At 42.2% G+C, this 16,672-nt stretch overlaps 1 protein-coding gene across 1 annotated transcript in view; it reads left to right on the forward strand.

Annotated features, from left to right (window-relative positions):
• Nucleotides 1–11,903, forward strand: part of FBN1 (fibrillin 1) — a 223,807-nt gene extending 211,904 nt beyond the window's left edge. The window contains exons 62-65 of the mRNA XM_054565457.1: nt 894–1,013; nt 6,222–6,453; nt 9,238–9,412; nt 10,635–11,903. Coding sequence (XP_054421432.1) covers nt 894–1,013; nt 6,222–6,453; nt 9,238–9,412; nt 10,635–11,024 — 917 coding nt within the window. The 3' untranslated portion in view covers nt 11,025–11,903. The remainder of the gene's footprint in view (nt 1–893; nt 1,014–6,221; nt 6,454–9,237; nt 9,413–10,634) is intronic.
• Nucleotides 11,904–16,672: the final 4,769 nt, after the last annotated feature.

Consider the following 16,672-nt stretch of genomic DNA (forward strand, 5'->3'; position numbering starts at 1 on the left):
GATGGGAAGTGTTTTGTCTGGTTTGTACAGTTCCCATACCGTAGAGATCCTATCTTTTGTCCTTATGCTTGCGTCTACAACGCATGCCTTTCCTAGGTATTTTGCTCAGTTATTAATTTAATCTGGTAAGGAATGACCCAATCAAGAAAAAGAGCTAGATTCCTGAATTGTATTCATTAATTTTCTGGTCATTGGATTCAGAGCCATAAAAGGATTCCAACAATATGGATAAAACATATGAGGAATAACTCTACTGATAATATATAATTAAAAGTTTAAATTTTTTTTAGCAATTTACCTTTGTATTGACCTTTTTGGTTTCTAACTCTGGCACAAGTAAGCAAATATAAATAATTTACACAGCTAACTCATAAACTGCCTTTGTACTTTGCATTAATTTCTTCATCATTTTCATCTTTAGACTTTACTACAAATAAAACAGTCAGTGATATCTGAATGTGTTTTATCCTTGGACTTATCGAAACCTCCAGAGTAGATATTTTTTAAGTTTTGGGTGATAGAATAATTTTTTCAATAAAAACAGTTATGGGGATGTAAAGTACAGCACAGAGACTATAGTCAATAATGTAATAATTACACATGGCGACAATTGGTTCTAGACTTATTGGGGCAATCACTTCATGAGTTATAGAAATGACTAATCATTATGTTGTACACCTGAAACTAATGTAACATTGTATATCAACTGTAATTGAAAGGTAAACTTTAAAAAACATAGCTCAGAAAACAAAAAAAAAATGGAACAAGTTTTTAGGGATTAGACTTCTTGTTAAAATTGCCTTTCGCTTTAGCATGCATATAAATGTTGCTCCAGAGAGTGCCTCTGAGGTGAGTGGGGATGTGGCTAACAGCGGCTCCACCTCCTTTTGCAGATGTGGACGAGTGTGAGGGAAACCACCGCTGCCAGCACGGCTGCCAGAACATCATCGGGGGCTACAGGTGCAGCTGCCCGCAGGGCTACCTCCAGCACTACCAGTGGAACCAGTGTGTTGGCAAGTACTCTTACCTTGTTAGCAAGATGAACCGCTGTAAGCGCCTGTGAGTCAAAGTGCTGCTTTCTTTCTGGAAACTTACTCCTGTCACAGAAGCAACAGATACTCACTTAAAATTACCCTAAACTGGTTGAAACCAGAGGAAAGTTACAGCCCTTGCAAAATAGCAAAATAAGAAAAAGATAGAGTGCACATCAGGGCATTTGAAATGAATTTTTTAAAGTTTGTTTTATTGATTGATTTTTAGACAGGAAGGGAAAGAGAGAAACATCAACTTGTTGTTCCACTTATTTATGTATTCCTTGGTTGATTCTTGCACATGCCTTGACCGGGGATGGAACATACAAACGTAGCATATCGGGACAATGCTCTAAGCAACTGAGCTACTTGATCAGGGCTTGAAATGAAATTTTTTAAATCAATTTATTGTCTCTGAATATCCCTCTGCCCTTCTGTTGCATCACTCACTAGTTCTTAGCCCACACTTGACTTCTGTTTACATCAGGGGCTAGCTAAATCCTACTTCTGATTGAAAAATATCAGCCAGCCAGAGGCTATTGTGAGTGACTTTTGGCCTGAAGATGCAGAAGTGGTTCCATTCAGCTCCACACATCTTTGGGACAAAGGGCAAGCAACAGACACAGCAAGTTTTTTTCAGGATTGCTAAATTCTTTTGAAAATTAAGGGAGGCCCACAGGCTCTCTCATTATATTGAAATTATGTCATTTTTGATTGCACAATGTCATGGGAAAATAACTCTTAAAGTACATCAGAGAATCCAAACATTGTGAGTGTAGAGGGACCCCTGATCCATCTAGCAGCCCAGGCTCTTTGTTTTCCTGTTGAGGACCCAGAAGACCAGGGAGGAAAGTGATCTGTCCTGACACCAGTTCTCTTGTGACATGTCTGGAAGTAGAGCCTGACACTTAACTTCCTGATGTACGGGGGCCTTTCAAGCATCACAATAACTTGTTTTTTCATTCCAAAAGTATCTGTGGAGCACCGCTGTAATCATGGCACTCCGGTGACCTGTTCTAGCTGCCACACTCTTGGGTACAGAGTCCACCTTGGCAAAGACAAGGAACTCTTTCTGGGTTGGGGGAATGGAGGTGGCTGCTCTCCATTGAGATGCTTCACTTTACTCCAAATAAAGACATATCATTTGGGGTGTTTTCATTTATCAAAATTGTATCTCTCATCTGGTCTGATTCCTAACAAGACATAATTTTGCATAAATGAGTAAGGTTGGCAAAAATGACCCCAGTTGCTAGAGGAGTTTAGACCACACGTCTTGCTGACCAGTTGTCTGCTTTTAATAAACATACCTTCATTATCATCAGCTCAGGAAGGCCTTTGGATTTTAATCACCAGATTCTGATACTGTGCACAGAACTTTCAGAGTGAGCTTTGTTGATTGTCTGCCCATATTATGTAGGTTCCTCTCATGAAATTAGAACTGCAGGGAAAGGATAAGACAGGTGAGGCCTACCACTCCTGGGCTCAGTCCATGGGTATCAGAGGTGGCCAGGCCGTGCTCTAGTTGCTCAGGGATTCTACTTTGGCTCCATGAAGATCCTTTCCTGGCTGGGACTTACAGACAAAGAAGTTGATGAAGAAGCAAGAAAAGGTTTGGGAATTTTTGATGCCCATAAGATACCAGTCCAAACTGGGTTAATAATTCTTTTCTTTTTTTAAGATTTTATTTATTTATTTTTAGAGAGAAGGGAAGGGAGGGAGAAAGGGAGAAAAACATCAGTGTGTGGTTGCCTCCCATGCGCCACCAACTGAGGACCTGGCCTGCAACCCAGGCATGTGCCCTGACTGGGAATCAAACCAGCAACCCTTTGGTTCACAGACCAGCACTCAATCCACTGAGCCACACCAGCCAGGGCTGGATTAATAATTCTTGAGACTTATATTATAGTTATCCAGAATGAGTGTTGCCTTGGGTCAGAATGGCTTCCCCAGAGCCATGCAGCCCATTAGGCAGCCTGAAGTTCACGCTCAGAAGGTGGGTAGGTTTGGGATCAGGGGCCTCTGGATTTCATTGCTTTCTAAGAAATATCAGACTTGTGGCTGGCGGCTGGAGTCGACCTATTTTGACCTAGAGGAAAATGAGTAAAAGAAAGTCCATTCTCCATTTTGGAGTGCTCCTAGTGGTTCTCCCTTCCCGCCACAGCTAACATACTCTGTGCAAGCCAGCAGCAGAGACCTTTGGTTTTAGAGGACAAGATGGGTAGGTTTCAGTCTGCTTCTAAGGAGTATTTTTTGGAGACTCTGCAGCTGTTTCAATAAAATTAGAATTGTCTTCTTTCATAAAAAGAACAAACCCTCAGCCGTTTAAGTGCCAACTGAAAAAATAAAGATTTTGGGGTGTAGAACAATTCCTTGTGGAGCCTTTTGCTCCAGGGAGCACGGGATGAAAAAGGTCAGGAAAAGTGAAAAAGCGTGTTAAACAACTTGTGGTGTTTGTATATTGATAAAAAAAAAAAAAAGGGGGTGAGTACCCAAACAGAGTATTCTCAAGCTGTAAACATTGATCATTTGCCAATTTTTAATCTTAAATCATGCTCCACTCCACCCCACCTCTCCAACCCAGATAAGCAAGTTTAATTTAAACTTTATTTGATTCTCTGGGAGGAAAATATTATAAAATAAATAGAAAGGATATGAAAGGGGAGGGGGAGCGTTCTTGACTGGAATAGATACTTATAGTAACACAGGTAGATGCTCAAAGCTAAGAAGAACCATAGAGATATCTAGTCTGACCTTATTCTGAGCATACAGATCCTTCTCTTACCTCCTTGGTCATCCAAATTTGACATAAATAACACCTCAAAGAGCACTCACTTTCTGCCAAGGCGGGCCAATCTTTGTATAGAAAACTTTAATTCTTAGAAATGTCTTTTTCGTAGAGAATGAACTTTTCCTCCCTCTGACTTTTAACTATTGGTTCTCTTTCTGCCTCTTAGTGGGGAAAACAGAATAAATCTAAGCTCTATATTGGCAGGCCTTTTCTCCTATACACCTATGCCTTAGAGCTCTGATCAGTCACAGTCCCAACAGGAAACAAATGGCTGAGCCCAACCATGAGCACAGGCCGAGGGAGAGGAGACTGTGAGCAGTCTACGCAGGCGAGCCTCCCGGGATGGAGAGCAGGTGGAAAGTCTGCAGATGGGCACGGAGGGGCCTCCAGGCCAGGGGTATTCTCTCCACCAAATGGCACAGCCTTGGTTCTGCATTCACTCTTTCCTGTCCCCGGTCTCCACTGGTCTCTATCACACACCTCACCTCTAATTTAAAATATGGGGAAGAGAACACAGCCAATGGCATATTTCATAACCTTGGAGCCTAAGTGACCTTGAGTGGGTACTTGAGAGTCCTTGGACATAAAGGATCCCCAACCAGACTCAGAGCGAGGCACTAAGCCATCGAGCACTCTGCTCAGTGAATGGCTTTCTTATTGTGTATCTACTCCCCGTAACCACAGTCAGGAAAGACGGAGGGAAGGAGACAGTGAGGGAGGGAGGGAGAGAGGAAGGAAGGAAGGAAGGAAAGAAAATATGAATATTACATATACAGGGGTGGGCCAAAGTAGGTGTTCAGTTGTTCATGTGCAAAAGGATACAATAATTAATAAATAATACTACAAGGATAAACTCTGTGCTTCACGTACAGCTGTAAGCCCACCTTGGCCCACCCCTGTATATGCAAGCACACTGTCCCCAGCACTTTTGCTCATCTATTTTCCTAATTTAAATAACCGGTATTTTAATAGTCTTGTTCATTATAAAGGAATGAAAAGGGATTTCTAAGATTTCAAGTTTTCTATGCATAGCAAATAAGGTAAAGCTAGTTAAAGGAGAAAGGAAGTACCAGTTTAAATGGGGGCGAGTCTCTTGAGAAACATCATGGCATAAAGGAAAGCATGCGGCTGCTGCAGTCACACAGGCCTGGTGTGCGCTCAGCCCCGCTGCTGCTGCTGTGAGATTTGGAGGGGCTTTCTGAGCCTCACTTTCTTCACCTGTAAAACAGGGATTATGATATCTACCTCACGGGATCCTTACGGAGGTGAAGGAAGTGAATGTGAAGCGTCTCCTATCCCATCTGCCAGACACCAGGCATCTCGTAAATGTGAACTACCTTTTCCCTCCTCCCTTTCATTGGAAGTACTGACATTCCCGAAGCGAGGAGAAGTCTAATCTACCTGCATTGAAATGAACATATGCCTGAAAATGGGCTGCCCCAATTAGTAACTGTCTTACCAGCAAGCTTCCAACCTGCCCTACAGAGGCAGGTCTATAAAAATATACTGGATGTTTCCAAAAAGTATAAATTAGAAATAATGAGAAACTCAAGATTTTCTCCCTTCCACTTTATTTTTTCAAAGTCAGATTTTTTCCCCTGTTTATTACTATCAGACTTGGCAGGTCCCCCTGGGTAGCCAGTCTGCACCATCTGTGTCTCCTGTGGGCTTTCCAGAATTATTGCTCACGAAGTTTGCACGGATCTCTTCCAGCCATACTTAGCTTTAACATGGCCCAGACTCTCTGGATGGGAGCTGGTTTGGATAAGGGGGGGCCCATTCAGAGATGGGAGCAGACATACCAAAAGATACTATTCATCCCCAGGACAAGCATCAGGGGGCTTTTGCAGATTTTTGAAAAGGAAGTCCAAGTGGGGCAGACACTTTCTGCAGGATGTCAGCCCTTGCCAGCCCTGCACACCCTGAGAAAGGAGGACTAGGAGAGCAGCCTCAAGGACTGTGGCTGGTCCTTGCTTTGGAGAAAGTCATCCCCTTGCACAGAGTACTGCAGGATTCCTTCTCTTCCACCCTGAACCCTGAACCTTAGCTACGAACCAGCCCCACGGCCTTCACGGGATGCTCAGGTGGAGCAGAACATACTAGTGTTGGCCTCAGATCAAAACTGCAGTCTGTCATTCCTTAGAATGCCCTCCTCTCATGTGTTCCACCTGATGCATTTGACCTTGTCGACCACATTTGTTCACCACTTGGCAAAGGCCTGTGTCCACTTCCAAATCTTTCTCTCTTTTTCCTCTCCTCATCCCAGCCACCTCCACCTGCCATACCTTCCTGAGAGCCTGGCTGAGGGCCAGCTGGCCAGCACCAAGTGGCCTGACCCAGACTCTTCAATATAAACCTCTGGCCAAGTTGACACACGCCTTGTCTTCTGCTTCTTCCTGCAGATGAAAACGAATGCCTCAGCGCCCACATTTGCGGAGGAGCCTCCTGTCACAACACCCTGGGGAGCTACAAGTGCATGTGTCCCACCGGCTTCCAGTACGAACAGTTCAGCGGAGGGTGCCAAGACATCAACGAATGTGGCTCTTCACAGGCCCCCTGCAGTTACGGCTGTTCCAATACTGAGGGTGGCTACCTGTGCGGCTGTCCACCAGGTTACTTCCGAATCGGCCAAGGGTAAGCACTTGTGGCCCTGGGTAAAAGCGCTCCCATTTATAATAAAATTAAGTACATTTAACTCAAAATGACCTATTCCCATAGAGGAGAATGATACATTTTATAATTCTTGAGTTAATTCCAGTTAGCTCTGCAAAAGTTTTAGGTTGTTTTATTTGAAAGGGGACACCTAGATTTCTGAAAATTTATAGAAAGTCAAACAAAATAATGAAACTGTGTTGTAAATACCTCAGCATATGACTTTTCTATCTCATTCTCTTGATCTTCACATGTTGTTGGAAAGTGATTCATCTCTCAGGAAAGACTGCAGCTGACCCATGAAAGAGCTGGGCTCACGTAGCATATTGTTGATCTGTTTTCTTCCTGGGCAAGCAGGATTTTCCCTTAACTTAGAATGCCTTCTTGTCCAACTCCTGTTAGGATAAATCAAAACGATATGTTTTGTGAGGTCCTTTATGATTTTAAAGTATGTTTTATATTTTGGACTTAAATTTACATTAAAATTACCAGAAGTATTAAAATGAGGGTTAAAATAGTTATTTTATTTTCTTAGGTAAAATGCTTCATTGCACTGTATGCATGTGAGTTGGGCCAGGGAAGATCTATTTTTATTTTACTCAGTGTTTAAAAAATTTGGTGTAACTTGTCAAAGTGTAAGTAAGTCTTTTTCTGTGCTGAATTAATCTAGACTTGGATGTCTGTTGAGTTTTGGCTATTCTGTGAAGGATTCAAATTTTAGCTTTTTAATTAAGAACACACAGACATTAAATATATATACACACATATACTCCCTCACAGACACACGCACATCCCACACGCAAAGCTACATATTTCACAACATTCACATACATGTATTTGTCAGATTATTAATTTAGTGGTCTTTGATTTCTTGACACAAATGTCAAGCGATTCATTCTGGGTTTAGCGTGGACTGGAAGGTACAAGAATCCTTCATGGGAAGCATGCAGAATGCCAGCCATAGGACACAGATTCCCAGATGTCTGTGCCGGCTCTCAGGAGACTCATTCTTCGTAAGTTTAATGCCAGAACCATTTTCCCAGCAAAAAATTGTGACACTCCATACTGGCTTCTGGCCAGTGGGGCTTTGTAGTCACACTTCTTGTAAGTGGTGTTCCAGGGATATGAAAATACTGGAAAGGAGAAAGGAACCAAAGCCTGTAAATTTGGGGTTTGCCTTTCTATAATTGAATCATTGTGTGAATGTAGACACACACAGGCTAAGCATGCATTTTCATCCATTTTTAAAAATTCTCATCCAAGGATGTAGTTATTGATTCTTGAGAGAGAGAAGGGAGGGAGGGAGGGAAGGGGAACGGGGCGGGGGAAGGAAGGAAAAAACATTGATGTGAGAGAGATACATCTTGATGGTATCTTGTACCTGTCCTGACTGGCGATCAAACCCATAACCTTGGTACGTACCCTGACAGGGGATCAAACCCACAACCTTTTGTTGCATGGGTGATACTCCAACCAGGCTGAGCCACCCGGCCAGGGCTTGTTTCATCCATTTTTATTGTTTCTACACATTTCCTGTTACAAGGTAAAGGAAGAGGATAGGAAATATATTGGGCTCTAGCAGAATTACAGAAAATAGTAGGAATCAGTAAACTGCAGGAAAATATTTTTTAAAATATTCTGCTCATGGGCATTGTATATTGAATCTTAAGGGTGTAAAGAAATATGGGTTATAAAGAGTGGGCCAACTAATACAGAAAAAGAGGTAAATAATATTTGGTCTACATTTTGACCTATCAGTAGAAATCTACCCATTTATAACAGTTTTGGCTTCTCTATGAATCACTAGAGTGTACCAGGCCCCAAAATAAATGATTCTTTTAGAGTCATTCAGATATTTCAACACATTTTGAAAGGGGAGCCCAGTAAATACATTCCAAGTGGCCTATGAAATAGTAAGCAGAATAAGAAAACAAGGTACTTGTGAAATATGCAAGCCTCCCTCCATAACTTGGCTTTGATAACTGAAAGGCAAAGAAAAACAGCTGAACTAGTTCTCTCTTGGGCAATGAGTTTGTTTGTCCAGCCTAACATGAGTCAGAGCCAAAGGCCCTAGTGGTTTTGAATGACCTGAAACAATTTCCCACAGTTGGGCAAGTTCTGATACATGTATTTTATACATTGCATATCTTCACAATGTATTTCTAAGTCAGCCTCAGGTATCACCAAGAATTGTCTTCAGCAGCTTTAGCCAAAGTGAGAGGTCGAGTAATAGGAGAGATTGTGGAAAAGCTCGAGCTGTGAGGGGTGGGGATAGCGGCAGCGATGGAGACGGAGACGGCAGTGATGGTATTCAGTCTTCGGGAAGAGGGCAGGGACTGAACGGTGACGCCTTATACCTTTCTCCCTCCTGTGGAGCCTATTTCTTAGAAGACACTTTTATTTAACCTCCCAATCACACGGTCTTTCCTCATTCCCTGTTCTTCTCTTACTTCCACTCCATGTCCCTTCCCCAGCATAAGTACAGCCAATCGCCTGCCACATTAGGTTTGGGGAATGAAGGGGCAAATCAATATGCAAAATAGGGCCTGAAGAGATTAGAGAACATCAATGAACTCAGGGAACGTGGAATTAGAGGTCAGCCACAGAGGACTTCAGTATGGTTCTCAGAGCCAGCCAATCTCCCAGTAGACATATAGTAAAGGGCTGAGTGTCGCCCGGCAGGATCCAGGCTTCACCAGAACTCTCACACCGCCTCCCTTGTGGCCCACTTCTAATGACAAATGTCTGTGCTACTTTCTTCCACAGACACTGTGTTTCTGGAATGGGCATGGGCCGAGGAGGCCCCGAGCCACCTGTCAGCGGAGAAATGGATGACAATTCACTCTCCCCAGAGGCTTGCTATGAGTGTAAGATCAACGGCTACCCCAAACGGGGCAGGAAACGGAGAAGTGCAAACGGAACAGATGCCATCGACACCGAGGTGGGTCCAAAGTGGTTTCTCCTGATGTCACCTATTGCAGAGAGGCCTTCCGCATTCCTGTGGTTTCCTCCAACGATGCTCCAAAGTGAAAACAGTCACCCTGGGGAGAAAAACCCAGACATTGCCTGAGCTCGAGGCTGCATTTTACCAGTCTGTGGGGCTCCCTGGAGCTTCTTGCTGCCTTTCGGGAGTGGCCGTTCAAAGGTTTTCACATACTTGCTCATTTCCTCTGTCTCACTGAAAAGAAAGTCAAACACCCACTCAAAGTCTTTTGAAAGGACAAGGTCTGAACCAGGAGAGCAAGTGGGCAGAAGAGTGAAGTGACATAGTGCTCCCTACACAGGGACGCCAAGTTCTGAAACTAGAGGCTTCTCTCCTGAAAAGAGCCATGTGGAGTGTGAGGGAACTTGGATTCTAGACAAAAACAACATGGAGCTCAGGCAGCCTGGTTTTCTTTGCCTACGGCTGCTGCAGCCTTTCAGTCAACTCAGAAATGCGCAGATATTCACCCAGACCTCTGGCTCGGGGCCCAGAGAATCCAGCACATCTGGTCCCAGAGAGGCAAGCAAGAAGCCAGGTGTAAAGCATTGAATATTAGCAGATCATCAGAGTCAGGAAGTAGGTTCATAGGTGTGTCCTTCGGAGGAAATGGTTTTGCATCCGTGAACAAAATTGAAATAGACTGGTTCTTTCTTAGCATCGGAGCTGCCACGCATCCGCTGTGGTTTGGGAAATGAGATAAGTCTTTGGAAAGAAAATAATCTATTAAAACAGTGGTTCTCAAATTTGAGTGTGCATCTAAATTATCTGAAAGGCTTGTCGAAATGGATTTCTGAGAGACACTCCCAGGCTGTGTGGTTTGGCTGGTGTCGTCCTGGGGGGCCCCAAGTATTTGCGTTGCTCATTGATTCCCAGGGGATGCGATGCTGCTGGCCCAGAGGCCACACTTTGAGATCCCCTGAATTCAAAGACCTCCAAATACAAGTGATTCCAACTTGACTTTCTTCTGGCATAGTTTAATATTTTTTAATATTAGAAATACATACCAATTTAACACGTTTGTGGTTTAAACAAAGTGTTTTATGAATATGCCCTTTCAACATAGTTTATGCCTGAGAAGAAAGTTGTATTAGCGTGAGAATTGAGTCACTTTTTTTTTTAATTATGGGAAATAAGTGGTATAGATACATTTTATTTAACACATTGCTGTGTTTCGTTTCAGGATCAACCAGAGATAGGAGCCAATGTGAGTCTTGCCAGTTGGGATGCTGAGAAGACAGCCATGTTCTCTTTCAATATTTCCCACATCAGTAACAAGGTCCGAATCCTAGAACTCCTTCCAGCTCTTACAACTCTGACGAATCACAACAGATACTTGATTGAATCTGGAAATGAAAATGGCTTCTTTAAAATCAACCAAAAGGAAGGGATCAGCTACCTCCACTTCACAAAGAAGAAGCCAGTGGCTGGAACCTATTCATTACAAATCAGCAGTACTCCACTTTATAAAAAGAAAGAACTTAATCAGCTAGAAGATAAATATGACAAAGACTACCTCAGTGGTGAACTGGGTGATAATCTGAAGATGAAAATTCAGATTTTGCTTCATTAATTCACCATCCAGAGACCAAATAATTAAAAAACAAAGATAGATAGGTAGAACTGAATTTTTCCCCCAATCAGAATTTTATATCATAGGTACAATCTTGCACCATGTCAATTTCTATAAATAAGCACTATTCTTGTATTATGAAAGCAAGGTACAGGTGATTACCCTACTTCAAAACAACCACTTTCTCAGGCTTCTCGTGTGTAGTTAAGCTACCTTGTCATATGTGTTAATTCTTGAAAACTGGGATGTGTATTTTCATTGGGGGTGGGCCGTTCATGCTCATGTGCCATCCTTCTAGCAGACACACAGGAATGTGCTTTCAATTGATGGACTGTTCTATGTTTTCAGATTTTTAAACTTTGCTTCTCCAAATAAAAGTACTAGGTTGGCCATTTCTAATATCTATTTGGTGCTAGTAAATTCTCAAACTAGATTCATAAATGCACTGTAATATTTACACAACTTAGAAACCAAATTTCAAGTATTCAGCTCAAATACTTCATTAATTTCAATCAACCAAAGTTAGTTCAGTAGCTTATCTCAGTTATGAGTATAATACATTACATGTAAATTAAGTGTGTGTATACTGTAATCGTGCTATTTTTTATCATTGAAACATTTATAAACTAGAATAATAATGCCCTTAATCTGAGGGTTTGTAATGGTGCTTATTAAGACCAAAGACTTGTTAAATGTGTACACCAAGTGGTATTGAAATTTCTGTGACTGGCCCACACGTGCATGGAGGCCTGGGAGGACCAGGAAACAACCTCAGCAGCCAGAGGACCCGTGCGCCCTTCATCACACCTGTGCCGCCTGCCAAGATTGCCCTCCGTCATTCTTGTCAGCAAGGGGTGCATGTCATAAATGTCACAATAAAACAGTCTCTTCTCGTTTTAGTGTCCCCCTTGGCTTTGTGTTCTTGCATGGATATGGGATTGGAGGGGCCATTTGGAGGCTAAAGAAAGTCTCCGGAATTTGAATTATCCTGGGTCTGTGACTTACAGCTTTTAAAGGTGCCAAATGTATAACCTCTATAAGCAAACTGAACATATTTGGATCACTCGCTTGTTTTAGAGTTCACTAAAGGCAGCATTATTTCTCACCAGTAAGAAATTGAGATTGTAGCATTATTTCTAAAACATGACCTAATTACTCTGGTGACTTTTAAACTACTAGATTTAAGTGCTTTAAAATATCAAGTTTAGTCGTTGTCTTAGAGCACATGCATTTCATTACAAAAGATTTATCATGCCCCTTCCTCTCAAATATACACACAGTGTTGGCAAGCCTTAGGTGTTCCATCCCTCTTTTCCCCCTAAACATCTGTTGTTAGTCAGTGCTAGTCTAATTACAAAGGGATAATTCCAAATTGAATCCAATTGAAGGCTCTAATTCTTGTTTTCTGAATGTCATAACTTGAAAATGCAGTTTTACTTTAAGTGCAATATTGAATATTTAACAATTAAGCTCATTCAAATGATGTGAAATGATTTTTTAACTCCTGAAGGCCACTAAAGTGAACGGTAATGAAAATAAAGGTAAATGAGATTGCTGCATGCTGGATGCAGGATACAGACAAGTCCTTTCAAAACCTGCAGAGAGCTAAGCTAAAGAAGATGGAGCGGGTGTGTTCCAGAAGACAAAAGCAGGGTCAGTGGGCATGGAGCCCGGTTTAGCACATACCTGCCCAGTTATGGAGCTACACTCTGAGGAAACGGGATTCCTTGCAGTGTGGGGACTTCTCTGTCACTGGATGGAGGGTTTCAGTCCAGGCATAACGTCGGCCAATGGACAAGGATGCTTTCTTCTACCTGAACATCATAAACTATTTTTTATATCTCTTATTTTGCCATCCAAAAAATCTTGCTCATAATAGGTGCTCAACAGAGATGAGTCAAATGACTGTTTTGGAAAGGATTTGTACCTTGGTAAGGAAGTTAAAATTATGACTCAAAATTTCCTTCTAACTCTGCGCCTATGGTTCTGTGATGGAAGTGTACTAAAATTGTTAGAGAAGAATATATAGCATATGGTAAACGACAGTTTGCATATACGGAAAATGTCTTTGATAATTTAACCAGAACTGCATTATATTCAATAACGGATTTTCTTTATAACAAACAACAGAAGAAAATAGAGTTGGCACATAGTAGATCACTTTGATATTTTTAATAGTCTCAGTCTGGATTTTATTTATTTCAGAGCCAACAATTTTCAACGGCATATTTTCCATGTTTCTGACTTTAACAAAACATTTTCCTCATTGTTCCATTGTAAATATTCCTCTTGTTGGAACCCTTTCAATCCCAAGACTTAAACCTGTACCTTTTCATTGTTTGTCACCTTGCAATTTTACTTTCTATGGTTGAAGAACTTGGTTTTGTAAATCGCTCAGAAGCTTGCAAACGTCTTGTCTCTACCCCCCAACCCATTTCATTTGCCAATAGTTATTTGGTAAGTAGGGTTGAAATGAACTCAGCTGGCCCTGTGAAATGTTAAACTTGCACAAACAACTACATTTTTGTTCAACAAATAGCACTTTACTCAGCCAAAATTGCTTTAGACATTGCCATTACAAATACTGTTAAACTTCAAAAATCATGTTTGTAAATTAGATGAGCCAAAATAAAGGACAATTAAGTTGATGCTATATTATATACTTAAAAATCATATACCTATAAACTCTTAAGAAATTTTAAAATCACAGCTTTGTCCACAGAATGTACTTTACTCAAACTATAGCTCTTAGAGGTATTTTAGAAATGTAATTATTAAATGGTTTAAGGATATTGTTTTTAAATGCTAGCAGATTATTAGTGGGAGAAGGATTAGTTTTCATCTACATAGCTGAAGACAGTTATTTCTCCCTTACCAATTTTAAATAACACTTTGTTTTCTTTTTTAAAAAAACAGCAAACTAATTCACTTCATTATACGTTTTGAAACCCAGTGTGAGCCTAACATTATGCATTCTTAGGAAAGGATTCTCAGTATTATTCTGAGTTTAGAATTAGAGAGAAACAAGAAGGCCTGTGAATTTTATTTTGCAAATTTCCATATGTATCCATGACTGGGTTCACTTACAGGGCTGGGTCTCAATGCAAGGTTCTGACTTTCTCACAAACGTCTGTGTAAACATGATGGTCTTGTACGTTTGACATCCTACATACATTTGGCAGGACCTGGCAATATCGCAAAATCTGTTATTTCTACTAACTGCTAATGAATCCAAAATGGGTTTTTTGGCAAACAAAATTATAAACCTCTTTTTAGGACATGGGCTGTTCTGCATCCTTGATTCAAGCCTGAATTGTGACCTCTACAAATGGATGTCAGTTTCATTTTTACCTGTGGACGGTGGAAGGTGCCTCCTCTTTAATTGAATGAAGTCATAGCTCAACTCTGCTCTCTTTCCATTGTCATTTTTGTTCCACATACAGTAATATGCATTGTTATTTTTGATCCCTGTGACTATTCCCATTTCATAAATAAATGCAGCATTAACCTTTCTCTGCTTTCTTTTGCCTCTTAGGGGTTGGTTATAGTGTCCGCTAGAAGGCATCGCACTCAGTATTTCTAAAATCCTACTCAGGTTTGAAGTGAAGCAGCACCGAGGTAGAACGGCTTAGCAGAAAGCAGCTGCTCCATTCAGCAGTTCCTGGGTAACGTCCATACCCCACCTGATGTGTGCTTTGCAGCTGTGCTGGGAGTTGCAGAAATCAGAAGAGATCTGTTTCCTTTTTAACATAAAACTCTCGCTGGGGGAGACTTAAATCAAACCTGAATGATTCACTTTTGCTTCTCCTGGAAATGGAGACATTTGAAAACATCCTGCTGATAATCACACGTGCCATCGAGCCCACCAGCGATTGGCAGGAAGAGGTCACAGGCCTGTGTTGCTACGTCTGCATGGTGAACTCTGCTCTGGGTGTCCCCAACAGCTCTGCTAGGTAGAGGGCCAGACCTATCAGGAAAGATTAATGGGACTTTGACCTGTCAGAATTTCAAAGACCTGGCAGGCTGCATTGGGTTTGTGTCTGTGTATTTTTGTTGCTACATGGCTACATAAAATCACCATCATGTGTTTTTCAGCGGTTCTGTCTTCAGTTGCACCAAGATTATACCCCCTCAGCATATTCACTGCACTTCTCTAGGGCAGGCCTGTGATCCAACTCCAGTGATCCCAGGTAGGGTTGCAAGCTCCTCCAAGACCTGCTCCTTCTTACACGATTGTAGGTTGACTGCAGCAGGCTCTCCTGTGGGTCACTCACAGGAAGCCATAAGCCCGAGAGTCGGTCCACTGCAGAGCCAATTTCCCAGGAGCAAACAGCTCCCGATGGTGCCCACCCGCACGGGCCTCCCATGCCCCGGGAAAAGAAGTGGAAGCTGGGGCACCACTCCTAAAGGCCGATGCCCTTGGTCTCAAGTATTTTTCCATCAGGGTCTGTGATTCTTGGTTCACAGAATTTTGACCTCTTCTTGTCTTATTAAGAAAGTTGGCTGAGAGTTCAGTCTGCCTTGAGGCCCTCAGGAGCACCCAGTCCGGAGTCCTGACACTGCAACAAATGCAAGGTTAGAACACTATGCTCAAGCCTTCATTCCCTTTTTAAGTTATTTGTGGAGGGCAACTCCTTGATGTGTCTGAGCCTTGTTCTCCTCATCAGCATTTTGGGGTTAATAATAATACCTTCCTTACATGCTCACAGGGGTCAGTATGGCCCACGATAGGTAGATGATAGATAGATAGGTAGATTTTTTAAATCTAACACCTCTAGTTTGGAAAGCACCTGTGAACAGAGTCCCCCTGAACCCTGGGTAACTATAATGTTCATTGTGCACAAGTTCAGTTGCCTTGCCAAAGGTCTCTCACCTTAAAGAGGTAGAACTGAGATTAAAACCCAGACATTCTGATGACACAGCACACACTTATTTCACTGTGCGTGACCAAAGAACAGGTAAGATACAATATATGAGAGGAAAATAGGAACCTGTAAAGCTACAAATTACATTTCTGATTCAAGATCCAGGCTGCTCTCTGTTCATCCAGCAACCGGGTGAAGACCAGGGAGAGAATGAGCCAGGCCTTGCTTAGCCCTCTTGCTTCCCACTTCCCCCACTGCCCTAGACCCCCAGTATATGCTCATCACCAGCCTTTCGCCCATTGCTGCCTCTCTTGTGTCACAGGAGAGCTCTGATGGCAAGTGTCTGCTTTGTCCTCATAGCTCCATTGTGCAGCTCAGTGCCTGGCACACAGTAGACATTTAATACGTGTTGAAGGGTTCAGTGACAGATTGGAGGAGGTGAAAACACAAGTGAAAATAGGAAAAACCCATTTCTTGTCTCTCTATGTGACCTCTTCCTCTCCTTCCTTTTCTTTGTGTTTCTCAAATATTTTTTGAGCACTTTCCTTGTGCCACCTGCGTGTAGCACTAGGGACAAAGGTGAATGAAGCCAGTGTCAATCCTACAGGAACTTTAAAATCATGACAGCAGCTCTCTCCCCGAGCTGTATCTTTGGTGGGGACATGGTTAGATTCCGCAGACTTCTGACAGAAGGGGCGGAGATAGGTGTCCTAAACTTCCCGCAGTCCTAGGAGATGGGGCAAGATACGGTTCTGTAGTAAGTTCACCTGTGACATCTAAAAG

The sequence above is a fragment of the Pteronotus mesoamericanus genome, unplaced genomic scaffold, assembly GCF_021234165.1.
Source record: "Pteronotus mesoamericanus isolate MK-2021 breed Mesoamerican mustached bat unplaced genomic scaffold, CSHL_Meso_final contig_164, whole genome shotgun sequence".
In the NCBI taxonomy this organism is placed as follows: domain Eukaryota; kingdom Metazoa; phylum Chordata; class Mammalia; order Chiroptera; family Mormoopidae; genus Pteronotus; species Pteronotus mesoamericanus.